Raw genomic sequence first — 13294 nt, 5'->3', positions numbered from 1 at the left:
TGGTTTTGATCAAGCAGTATAGTTACTGGAGAAGCTATAGGTAATGCCCTAGTTTTCCAAGTTCGATCATTCACAATATTTCAAAATGAAAATTTAAAGCCTAAGAGCAAGGTTGTTATGGTGTAGAGAAAAAAGCACAAGCTTTGACGCTGGACAAAATTGGTTCAGATGGTTTTGACATTTATTAGCTGGATAACTTTGGCAAGTTACTATACTTCTCAGCCACATTTACCTGTAAAGGAGGGATGATTAAAGATCATGGACTTAAGCACCTGGCATGGTGCCTGTCACATGGTAGCTAGAAAATAATGGAAGTTATTATTATCACAAAGAACATCTTAGTGTTTGGAAAATGTAAGTGCTCTACAAATATAGCAGATCAGTACATTCTTGCAAGCAGCAACAGGTCTTTCTCTTCATAGCCGTAAGGAGGCATTTTTTAGTTGTCGCCACAGGGTGAGATACCTCACAGTGTGACTAAAATCCAAATGCCTACAGAAGAAAAATACACTACTCAGGAACTGTGTACATATATAGCTGCATATTATAATGTGTTTCCTTCTCAATACAACCTAGTTATTAAAAACATACCATCAGGCAGACTGTTCTGTTTGAACTGAGACTTAGGAGTATCTAAGTATATTCCTAAGTGTCAAACTTACGCCTAAAATCACACAGATTAGACACTAAATAGAAGTCTGATACTCTAAGGTCAACATGGAAGCAAGAATATAAACAAAAAAGATGAGACCATACTGTTCTTTGTCCTTGTATGGGGGCAATTCTATAGCTCTGATCAGCCTGACCCAACACAAAACAGAAAATGGGACAACTGAGGAGAAGCAGCCAGTTCCTGACCACAGGCACCCACAGTTTAATGAGGCTACTTGCCATGTTCTCCCCCAATGACAGATTCAAGATCAGATCACACAGCAGGCCAAACTGGAAGATCCAGGAATAGGAAAATTAGCTTAACTTTGTAGAAACTGGAGTTGTCACTATCTAAGTATCATTAAATATTTAAGAATTCTCCAAGGTCCATTATAACTCAGAATTCTGTACCTCTACGGATCTAAAATAGTTGAGAAAGTAAACAGAACAATCTAAAAAAGATGCATTCTTTTACCATCTCTCTCAAGTGTATATGGAGTAACAGAAATCATACTGGATAGTAGGAACCACTAGAGATAAATAAATAAGATGCAAATGCTGCCCTCATGGAGCTCAGGGCCCAGTCTGGGAGAGAAGACACATGTACCCAAATAGCTCTGATGCCAGCTTGCAAAACAAAACAAAACAAAACAGAACAAAAGCCATGTCCAGACTAATGAGATGAGAGGTCAGAGGAGGGCAGAACAATTTCCTATTGATTGGGTCTCATGAAGGTTCTGTGGCAATGGCAATGTTAAAGATGATCCTTACAAGATGGAATAATAGCAGCTGTAGATTTGCCTTCCCCAAACAGGTAACAGTGACATCAGCTACACCTGTGGGAAAGTATGGGGATTTCATATAACAAGTGGATCAGGTTTATGATCTGGTGGCAGAGGAATTCCCTGGGGAGTGCCCCAGGGCTTGGATCAGGATGACTGGGATCCATGGAGTCTGTTTCGTGAAGAAGAGCACAATGACAGGCCGGTGCTTCCTGAAGATTCATTTGGCAGCACTAAGCACTGTGTACTACGCCTGTTCCTTGGAACCCTGCAAGCTAATGGTTTAAGGCAAATTGGGAATGTAAGAGAATCTGAGAGCACAGTGACCCATGTGGGAAGCAAAAGAAGGAGACAATGAGCCAGTGGGGGAAGTCTCGCAAGGACTCAAGATTTAGGCCCACACAAGAGATGTGATTCCACCAAGAGATGCAAAGGACACAGAAACGGGTTTTGGAGAAAAATGAAAATTGTCACTTTGACATGCACAGGGCTGGGGGCTGATAAAATTATCATGTGCGGATAAGCAAGAGGCAGCTGGACATATGGAACCGGGAGAGATTTCCAAAGCACCCCCTCCCAACTCAAAATGTCTAGAACATGATGTTTCTCTCTCCAAATCATGTCTTCCAATCTCAGTGGCTGGTGCTCTATCCGCCATTACAAAAGCTGGAAACCTAGGAGGTTTGTCATGCCTGACATCCCCTTCTCTGTTATCCCTCACCTAATCTCCCACATTTTCCTCTTAAATCCATCTTGCACCTGTCAACCCCTCTCCAACTTCTCTGGACCACGGGAACAAGCCTAGCAGTCTCCTCATGGACCGCTGCTCGCCTTAGAGTCTGCCCTCCATACAGCAGCAGAGGTGATCGCCGAGAGTCCATCTGATGCTATCAGTCCTTGGCTTAAATCATGTCCAAAGCTTCTCACTGCTCAACCCCAAACACCTCCATCCTTAGGGGCTACGAGATCTTGGTCATCTGGCCCCCACCCCCGCTCCCTCCTGCTCATTCTTCTGCTGCTCTCCCTGCCCCCAACCCAGCCACTGGCTTATCCTTTCCTGTTCCCCTTAATCTCAGCTGCTTCTCTGTCCCTCCCCCCACCCCAGCCCCTGCCAAGCATCTAGGTCCTTCCTATTCATTCTTCAGACCAGGGGTCAAACATCATTTTCTCAGGACAATTTCCCAGGCTCCTCAAACAATGGCACTCCCGTAGGACTCACTCCTGTACTGCTGACACTTGGCACAAGCTGGTGTTACACATCTGGTGTGATCATCTGATTAATGTCTGTGGGTCCCATCGCAACTAAAGCTTCACGAGGGAGAGGCCAGGTCTGCCATGCACACCACTAGATCCGAGCACCCGGCACAGTGCTCGACCTGCAGCAGCAGCCTCTCAAATGGTCAATGAATAAAGAACGAACTAGAAGAAGTGTGGTAAAGAAGGGGAAAAGAGAGGATGGTAGTATTGGGGGGGTGCAGGTAGGGGGTAGCAGGGATCCAAGACACAAGGAGCCAATGGGAATCACAATGGAAGGCACAGACCAAATGGGTACTAAGGTTTTAAGGGAAGGAAAAGAGGCTCAAGTGGAGGAAAGTTTGTTTTGGAAAAAAAGGCAACCAGTCCTTTCCGCTGAGACGAGGAGGAGAGCACGGGTGAGGACGGCCAGCAGCAGGTGGTGGAGTGGGCGGTCTCCGGGAGCCCAGGGAGGAGGGCTTGTAAGTGTTCAGCAGAGCAAGGGACAAGGTGGGTTGAAGAATGTGGAGGGTTTGGCAGGGATGCAGTGGGGGGTCGGAGAGAGAGGTCGGCCTGAGATTAAAAAGAACTGCCCGTGCAAGGGGAGCCCCTGGGGTCTGAAAGCCTGCACTCTCACTCTGCACTTGTACAGGAACTAATGAATGAAATCTATGTGACTTGCACACCATAGTCCATGGCCTGTCAAGTCTGGGGGCTGGCAAATTGGGAATGAAGTGGCCACAAGGGGCAAGGGAACCTGAGGGCTCAACAGGCTCTGTTTTATCCTGAAACAGCACTTATTTTGCAGCAGCAAAAGGAGGGGATGATTCAAGACTGAAGTTTAACAGGATACCTATAGTAAACATCCGATGTCCCCACTGAAGTTCTACTACAGACACTTGAGAATGTTTTATTATAGGGTTTGGGACATTATTTCAGCTCTCTTAAAATGAGAAGAGGTGCTAAATCTCCTAGACTGAAGGACCTAAAAAAAGGAAACTATCAGAAAGTCTCCATTGTATTTTCATGAAAAGAAGACTACTGCAGGAATCCTTGTTGGTCACCCTTATGATGAACTGGATGGGCCTTCATTCTGGGAAAGAATACAGATCTGGCTCCAAGTGTCCATAATGGAAGGAGAGGGTGGTGTTCATGGCTTACAGCTCCAGTTGCAGCCAATGACAAGAGACCACGGAAGCTGAGCACTGCTACACTTGTTAGACACCTGGCTCCTGGGTGGTATGATACCCAGCACCTGCTCAAAGGTCATTTCAGAACCGAGTATTTGAGAGAAACAGAGTCTGAAGGACACACAAGCCAGCCAGCCATCTCAATTCTCTGAGTCCTGTCAATATACTGGTAAGCCATCAAAAAGCTAAGCAAGCAGACCTCATTTTTCTAGTCCCTCAGAGAAAGACCTTTTACCAACTAAAGGTGAACGTGCATTCTATAAAGACGTGCATTCTGTCTTTATAGAGGGTCTCAAATGGTAGTGAAGAATCTTTGGGTAATACTCTGCCTGAAGGATGGAGTCATCATGTTCCTATCTTTTAGAGACATTTCTCCTGGAATTTAATCCAGGAAGAACATCCTACTTCTGACTTACCATCAGAAAATGAAAGGTGTGTGCAACATGTTTGTCATCTCATCAGCATTTCTCGGTTGACAGGCCTAAAAGCCTCCGTTCTCTGGCTATCACACATCTGCTGTGATCCATTCTGGTTCAAGGGTGTGTGGGCTGACCAGGAGCGAGGAATACCAACTTTCAGAGGGGGTTACCTCTGGGGCGAAGGGGAGATGGGGCTTCTTCAGCTGGATGGTAGATTCACAGCTGTTTAGGTTATTCTTTATAAATTTCCTATCTTAAATATTTCAAAATGATTTTGCACACAGAGCAGGGATGGGTGTGAGCTCTAGGTGAAGCAAATGGCCTGAGGGGAGGTCCGGAGGAGAGTGCCCAGGGCTTAGTTAGGGGACAGTGGGTAGGGCACCTGAGCCGGAATATGGGCCGGGCTGGCAGGAGACAGGTGGCAAGGTGCAGTACCCTAACTTCCTGGCAAAGGCATAGGAAATGAGGGAGGAAAGGAGCCACGGAGAGTGTCTGAGCACGGGGATGGCATGACTATAAAGAGGACTTCAGGGGCCAGAGAGAAGGGAATGGGGAGAGGCCAGAGGCAGGGAGGCCAATATGTGGCCCCTGTGATGGCCCAGGACAAGACCCTGGACTGGGGTGGGGTGCATGCGAAGACTGTGGAGGAGGGAGGAGAGGGGCAGGGACCCCAGGGCTGCTGGAAGAGAAGCAGCACCAGCCAGAGAAGCAAGAGCACCAGAAGATGGCACCGGGGAGGGAGGAAGAGCTGAAGACTCCCGCCTTGGCCCCTGCACCTGGGAGGCAGGCAAAAAGCCCAGGGGTCTCGGGCAGGCAGTAAGAAACGAGGAAAAGGGGCAGCCTGGGTGGTTCAGCAGTTTAGCACTGCCTTTTGCCCAGGGCATGATCCTGGAGACCCGGTATCGAGTCCCACGTCAGGCTCCCTGCATGGAGTCTGCTTCTCCCTCTGCCTGTGTCTCTGCCTCTCTCTCTCTTTCTTTCTGTGTCTCTCATAAATAAATACAATCTTTAAAAAGAAAGAAAAGAAAGAAAAGAAAGAAAAGAAAAGAAAAAAAGAAAAGAAAAGAAAAGAAAAGAAAAGAAAAGAAAAGAAAAGAAAAGAAAAGAAAAGAAAAGAAAAGAAAAGAAAAGAAAAGAAACGAGGAAAGGGGGAGGTGCTGGGGTGGCTCGGTCAGTTGAGCATCAGACTCTTGGTTTCAGCTCAGGTCATGATCTCCCGGGTCATGGGATCGAGTCCTGTGTTGGGCTCTGCTTGGGGATTCTCTCCCTCTGGCCCTTCTCTCTCCCTCCAAAATAAATACATCTTTTTTTAAAAAATGAGAAAGGGGCCAGAAGAAAGGCAGCCCTCGAAACCAAAGCAAGCCCAGGGGCAACGAGGGGATGGCTCTGCCCATCAGCTGTGGCCTGGTCGGGGAGAGCATGTGGGGAGGAGCACAGCCAGCACGCAGCGTTATCCTGAGAGAGGAGACCGCAGCCAGGGAGCGGAGGAGCCCTGGGGAGGACGAGGACCAGAGAGAAGCCAGCTGAGGCCTCGGAGGCGGAAGGAGGAGGGAGACCACCAGACTGGTGCGTCCACAGAATGGGTTCCCAGTGACCTAACAACTACCCTCCTGGGCTCTGCTCGTTCTTTATCCTGCAGAGCCCTGCAGCATTCCCTCAGCGGTGTGCTCCCTTCCTTCCCGAATCTTCTCCCTTCCACCGACTTCCACCGAAGCCTCCGCTCTGACCACCCCTGCTTTCTCTTCTCCGGCGCTGGGGCTGCCCCCCACAACCCCGCCCGGGAGAATGTTCGAGCCCTCAGGGTCCTCGGCCACAGCATGCATCTCCTTGTCAGGTAATCACGGGGATGCATGCGGCTTCCACCAACACTGACGTGCTAACAACTTCACAGGCTCCGGAGTCACGTTTCCAAATGCTTCGGAGACATTGCCACTCAGTGGCTGTACGGCTATTAAGTCCACCTGTTCCGAGGATCCCCGGGGGCTCATCTCTGCCACACTCCTTCTCCCGGGAGGTCCACGTCAAAGCAAAGGATCAGAGGCACCACCCTCGACTCGTAGTCCTTCCTCCAACTCCCACCTCCAAACGGCCACCCCGTCCTCCCAAACCTCCCGCGCTTTTCCCTCCTCCTGGTGCGACGACGACTGCAAGGCCCCGGCTGCTCACCTGGACCACTACCTTTCCCACTGCTCTCCCCACCTCCAGTTCCCCCCCCGCCCCCAGTCCATCAGACACGCTGCAACCGGCCGTCCCTTCCAGAAACACACATCCACTGTGTGGTCCTCCCCATAAGGCCGGCGCCGCTGACCTGTGACTCGCGAGACTCGTGGGGCGGACCCTGCTCCTGGCTTCATCTCCTGCCCCCCACTCCCCCTCCACCCTCTACTCCAGCCCCAACAGCCCACCCAGCCGTTTCCACACTATGTGGTCTTCTCCAGATCGTCATGCAGTGACGTAGGGAAACCCTCTACCTGCACTGCTCCCCCCTCTCTCCCCTCCTGTCCAGGAAATTGTTACCATTCTTCAAGACTCGGCTCAAATATCACCTCCTCTACAAAGCATGCTATGACTCATCATCACTGGGTTACTTGCCGTCTCCCTTGTAACCTCACAGTGTTATGCAACCACGCCAGGCTCTGTCATATTACACCCCAATTACTCGCCTCTGTGTCGTTCACCAAGCTCACTGTTAGCTCACCGTGCTGCTCACTGAAGGTTCCAGAATACAGGCACGAGCGCATGAATGAACCAAGGGGTTACTTTGCCTTTCTCACCAGCTACCACACCTGAACCTGACGTGCTCCTGGAAAGGAAGCCGAAGCAGTCTTCCTTCTCCTTGGGAGTCTACGGATTAGAGCACCATGGGCCAAAAGGGAACTGCTCCCCCCTCCCCGCCACCACTGTGGTCATGAGAGCGACCCCACACCAAATTCCTGAGCACCCTCAAGGTCAAAAGGGGGCTATGGGATTTCCAAAGCCCAGAAACAATGTCAGTATTCGAGATGCTGGGATTTAGTGGGGTCCTCATGGCAGTCAAACTGGAGTGATGAAGCCTGTTTCCTCCCGAGTTCACTCACAGAATACCTTTTGCCTGAGTGTCTACCACCTACTGGACCCGGCGCTACCTAGGCCCAGGACCAGAAGGACTCAGCATTAGTAAAGGCCACAGACATACAGCAGCAAATAAGTGAGACCAGACTTCCTTCACTCAGCGCAGCCTGAATGAATACCCTTCAATGTGCCAGGCTCTGCCCTCAGCACTAAGGGGACACAGGGTGGGGGTCGGGGACAGACAGATGAGCATCCCTGTCCTCAGAGGGCCAAGCAACAAGACGAAGCAGTGAAATATATAAAATCAGAGGCGGGAGGCAAGGGCTCCGGAGAAACAAACATGGAAAGGAAAGAAGGTGTGATGGTCAAGGGAGGGCTCATGAGCAGTGGGTGATAGAGGGGAGGGAGAGGCATGGGAAGAGGCTATGGGGACACAAAGACAGAGGGGCCCCTTCACAGGAGCTGGAGGTGGCTCAGGACTGCTGAGGTGGGTTCTGAAGGACAGACAGCAGCTTCTGAAAGTAGCACCCCGATCCAGGGTGAAGAGCACATGCCATGCCTCCATACAGAAGAGCCTGGCCAGAAGTGGCGTGAGTCGAAGCAAGAGAAGTCACGAGGATGTTTACGCCACGTAAGTGAGATTGGATTTTATTCTGTGAGCCCCAAGGAGCCAACGAGAGTTTTAGGCTGGAGAAGTAAGCTGGCCAGCCTCGTTCTAAGGAGGATCATTCTGGAGGCAGGATGCAAGGCAGAGTGGAGGACGGATGACCAGGAAGGAGGGGCTGCAGTGACAATCTAAGGAGACAGCCACTGTGCTGCTACCATCCTAGGGAATGGGGTGGGCGGGACACCTTGCCGTTGACACCTCAATGACGTGGGACAGCGGGCTCCCGAGTCAGACTGCACTCCCACTGCTGGGTTTACCTACCTGAAACAGGTGTCCGCTTCAAAATGCCAGGGAGAGGGCAGCTCTTTGTCAAACACACAGTTTTCAGCAGAATCCACAACTGATGTTCTTACTTAGAACTTTAAGAAACACTATGATGACTATGTTTTGAGGCTTCTGCATAACCACTTACATGGCTTTCTGTATATGATGTTTTCTGCCATGAGCTTCTCGCTTTTATACTAAATGTTAGGGCCGACTGGTCAAAATGTTTATGTGAAACAGTGGAAGAAGAAAAAAGTTAGTAGTCACTGTCAAATGGGCCTTTTATACACCCCTTTGGTGTTCATCCCCACCTTCTACAATGCCACACGAAAACCAACGAAAGCTTGCTACGTGCTCTCCCAATCATAAAAGTCATACATGCTCATTCCAAGTGGAGGGAAAAAAATAAAGCATGCATAATTCCACTCTCCAGAGAGCCCAAGGACTAAAACGCTTCATGTTATTTCCTCTTTTCTACTGATACTTTTCACTCGTTTTGTGTAGCTGAGATTGTACAATCCTGTCATGGCAGCAGAGTCTTAAAAATTTCCCCAGTTCGTCATCAGTGACAGCAGAAAATGGGACCGGGCATGCGTGGCCAGCCAACAAGCCAAGGGTCTCAGAGGGGTAAGGCACCGTAACACTTGCTTTAATTCTCATTTTTGATGACCCTTACATATATCAGCATCAAATCTCTCAATCTGTCCCAATTTGACCCTTGGGAGCCGGACAGAATGAGTCTGATCCCTGATCCACAAAAGGCACTTCAGACATTCATTCCAGGGTAGCTCTGCCGTGCCTCGCTTCTGTCTTTTCTTCAGATGAAAAACCAACAGTTACTTCAATCGTTGCTTCTATTACAGCCCCTCCACAAACCTGGTCCCCTTGTCTGAACCCTTGCTGGTGTTCCAATGTCCCTCTTAAAACGTGGCACCTGGATCTGAACATGACACGACACTCCAGGTGGGACTACAGTCTCATTTTGCTGGTCACTGTCTTATACTTTTTGTGAGTAGAGCCTATGGGTATATTAACTTTGACATCAACCAGGCCCAATTACTGGGTCAAATGAGCTCAAGCCCCTGTTAAGACCTCCTCCATCCTTCATTGGCACCAGCGGTTTGTATAAAATAAATGTCATCTACAAGAAATGTTGTATCATTAGTTTCATTCTGATATCCTAGTCTATTAAGGCAGTTTCAAATCACACCTGTGTAGTCTAGAGCATTGGCTAGTTTGTGGTTTCTCACATATTGGACATGCATGCTTTCTGAGGGTTCAACTGCATTGTGTTAGAAATGCTGCAGAGGAGGGGCCCTGCACAGCGAGACATTTGGGACTCCCCTTCCTGGTTGGCATCGAGCCTTTAATCCACGGTCTATAACTCACCTAGGTGTACCACCACCATTTAGCCCATGGCTTCTTAGTCACATGCCTTGACTTAATCAAGACAAGGCAACAATAGTCCTGAAGAAGTTATGGGGTAAAAGCAACGAAACAAAAGCTAGATTCCCCCAACGGTCTCAACATCTCCTGTGTAGAAATTGCTACTCTTCCACGAACCCTGGACCTATCCATCCCTACTTGGTCCATCCCCCAGGTATAGCTGCCCCTTCAGGCTGGCCTGCATGATGGTGACCCACTGTATCTACCGTGGGTCCTTCGGTGACAGCCATGGCAGCTCTTCACTTGTCCCTTCCCTTCTGGAGCATCTCGTCTCCATCTCATTGTTCCATCGGGGGTACATTCCTTGAAATGCTGTGACAAACATTTCATGGCCATGGAGTAAAAATGTAGAGTGGCACAAGCCATACCACAGGCATCCTACTGCTAAACCACTACCTAGTACTTTGCAACACCTGGGAAGTTCTAGAGCAATGGGCCTTAATGAGGGATTCATATCATCAGCATCCTCCTCTGTGGAGTCTTAAAATGTACAACTGTATCTGGACCACAGGCCCAGACATTTTGACACAACACCTGTAGGGCATCTGTAGTGTCTGTTAAGCACCCCAAGTGGTTCTCATCTGTGCTTCTGATAAAGAACCACTATTCTACACTAACTCCTCCAAACTAGCAGATGGGTCCAGTTACCAACGCTTCCCCAATGTGATGAGGGCCAAAACTTCTGACTTTTTAGATTCGCTCTTGCTACATATGCAGGTGTTAGTGGTAAATGAGCTTTGCAAAAGCCAAAAATTAAGAGCTGAGAAGCAAATATATCCCCCATGTTAATCTGATCCACAGTCAATGTTGCCAGGTAGAAGAGACATAGTTTAGCATTATCTTTAACAGTTAGGGTCATCTTTATGGTCTTAGATTCTACTTACCGTTTCCAAACTTCTTAAATAAAGACGATAATTTGTGATGTAAACTCTTCCCTTAATGGGGCCATTGAAAGGACATATGTAAATAACTTCTTTGTCTATTAAGATAAAAAAAGTACCCTAAAATAATGGAAATATATACCAAGATACACAACAAATGGCACTCATTTAATATCAACTATGTGGCTAAGAATAGCTACAGTAAAAAAAGGATCCCTAGAAAGGTCGAGAAGCAGGCACTGGGCAATGTTTCTACATTACCGTGCCAGATCAAGTGTGGGCCACAGGTCACCTCCAAGCACCGGCATGGCTTCCCTGAGCTTGACCAAAATGCTGTCACCACCTGGGGCAAGGTGGTAAACTGGAGAGCAAAAGTGTACTCGGGTCCTGTTGCTGCTACTCCTAGGTGGTTCTTAGAGATAACTACGGAGCTCCTGCAACCATAGGATGGCCGTTCAGGTGGGACAATCTTGTGGACTAACCACCACGTAGGGTCTGAGGCTTGCCAACCTCTCATCACACGAACATTGTGATGTTTTTAATAAATGGATGTCAGTGGTAGAAATATTCCTAGTATTTTCTAATAGTCCAGAGAAGAGTTTTTAGTTAGATCCATTTCAATCATTTCAGGGACAGAAAACAGATGGCCAAGGTAATGGTATATCTTTAGTAGACTCAAACATAAGGAGAGACTCAATCAGGAGAGGTAATTTATTATAACAAAAAGATCTTCCTATTATCTTTCAAGGATGTCCTTGAATGTGTTAATGGCTTTTAATTTTTTAAAAACAATTTTGAAATCCCTTTCTCCTTGGGTGCTAAACGAAAAATGCCCAGTAAGGCTACATCCTGCTAATTCAATGAATGACTACCTCAGTTAAGCTTCTGACAATGATGCAGAGCACCAAAATTCCATATACGAGGGCCACCTGAAGTAAGCTATCCTCTTTGCTCTTATCCAGAATTGTGATGGATGCATGCCACTGGTTTTCTCATCAAGACCAGAATCGGGTGCAAGTCTATGGACATGGAAGAGTTTCTCACGGTGCAAGGCTAACTAATTCACAAAGGCACCATGTCTTATGGCCTTAATCTCATCAACAGCATGTTGTAGCCACTTGAGCTAAACAACCCAGACCTTAGTTAACAAACCAAAAGGTTCCCTGAAACAATGGTAGCTGTATCACCCACATTACCAAATATGTGATAATCTGAAGTGAGGGTGTCCTCTGCCCTAATATAAAATGTGAATGCCCACAACATTAGCATTTGGCTTAGAAGCTGTCAGATGCTTCTATATTCTTAAGCCTGAATGATCTGGTCCTTCTAAAGTAGATCCCTTCCTCTTAATATGAATTTACCATGAAAAAAATACGTCAACAATTGAAATACTGCATCAATAGTACAAACTCCAGTTATTGGACAAATGAAAGATATTCTAAACCAATATGGTCTCCTATATTTCAAAGCAAAGACTACAAAGATGTTAAGTCTTTAGGTTGATCACAGATCCTAGGCTGGAAAACCTTAACATTATTTTGTGCTTATAACCTCAAACCATGAGAGCTTAGAGCTCCAATAAGAGACATTTAAGAGATAATCCACTTTTTTTCCAAAATAATTGTCAGTCTTGGGTACAGAGGGAAAAACATCACCCTCCTGAATATCATGAAACTCCTGAAAGAACTCTCTGATCAGGAAACTAATGGAGAGAGTTCTCCTTATGTTAACAGTTTTAAACAAAGCTAGCCTGTTTCTCTTAATTTGAGTTCTGTAGAGAAAGAGGGATGGAAGCCACCTGATCCTGCTGGGACTCTCATCAAGTTATGTGAATCCTAACTTCACAGGACCCTTACCAGTGATACGAGTTTCTCCTGGAAGTCGAGGAACAGCCTCACTCAGGTCCCAATTAACTCCATCCCTAGAAGTCTGGAAATGAAACAGGGGCGTCAGAAGGAATGACATTACATTTGCACAGATTTTTAAGCAACCTGGAACACAACCAACCAGAAATAGACTCTGTAAAGAAAAAATTACAGTGATATTTACCATTATAGAAAAGTGGAGCAGAAAAAGCAAACGACCAAAAAATTACAACTTACATCAATATCCTTTAGCTGTGTTAACTTTTGGTCTGTAAATAGCATTAGCACACTTTTCAGTATCAATGTTTAAACTCCCCTTCCAACCACTTTACAGTTAACAGTGTTTAGGGAAGCGATAAAAAGTCAATATTAAGCATATTCTATAGACACAGGGATACTCTGGCAGCTTTTTTTTTCCATATTAAATATTTAGTCATCTTTTGTTAAGAGCAGAGATGGAAACTTCATTTCAATGGGCCCTTAACTGAACAACAGTAATTACAGAATCTTCCCATGTCAGAAAATAACTTCTTACATATCAAGTTTCTTACTTTACTGAGATCCTTCCTCACATAGGTCACTACAGAAGAGGAAAGGGCGATCAAGCATTTTACCGAGGAGGCCAATCATTTTACGTGTAAAGTCAGTATATACTTCCCTCAAAGGGTTTTTGTGAATATTAAGTGAAACAACACGCACCAGAACACTCTTGTCAATTATCAAGGGCTCTGCAAATGTAAAGTATCATGAAATAAGAGAACTGTCAATTGTGTATTTAAGTAAGATATAAGCTGTCAGAGGTGGGTGCTCGGCTGGGCTTTTAATGGTTTTATCATTTTTATTCA

General features: G+C 46.9%; 1 protein-coding gene across 4 annotated transcripts in view; it reads right to left on the bottom strand.

Annotated features, from left to right (window-relative positions):
* MTM1 (myotubularin 1) overlaps window positions 1-13294 on the bottom strand; it is a 96516-nt gene that overhangs the window by 58335 nt on the left and 24887 nt on the right. For all 4 annotated transcript variants that reach the window (XM_025460760.2, XM_025460762.2, XM_049107428.1 and 1 more), the window contains 2 exons: window positions 12441-12513; window positions 10588-10682 (listed from right to left, as the gene is read on the bottom strand). In XM_025460760.2, coding sequence (XP_025316545.1) covers window positions 10588-10682; window positions 12441-12513 — 168 coding nt within the window. The remainder of the gene's footprint in view (window positions 1-10587; window positions 10683-12440; window positions 12514-13294) is intronic.

This window comes from Canis lupus, chromosome X (genome assembly GCF_003254725.2).
Source record: "Canis lupus dingo isolate Sandy chromosome X, ASM325472v2, whole genome shotgun sequence".
NCBI lineage: Eukaryota > Metazoa > Chordata > Mammalia > Carnivora > Canidae > Canis > Canis lupus.
The sequence above is the reverse complement of the archived record's forward strand: the minus strand, read 5'-3'. Positions and strand labels throughout refer to the sequence as shown.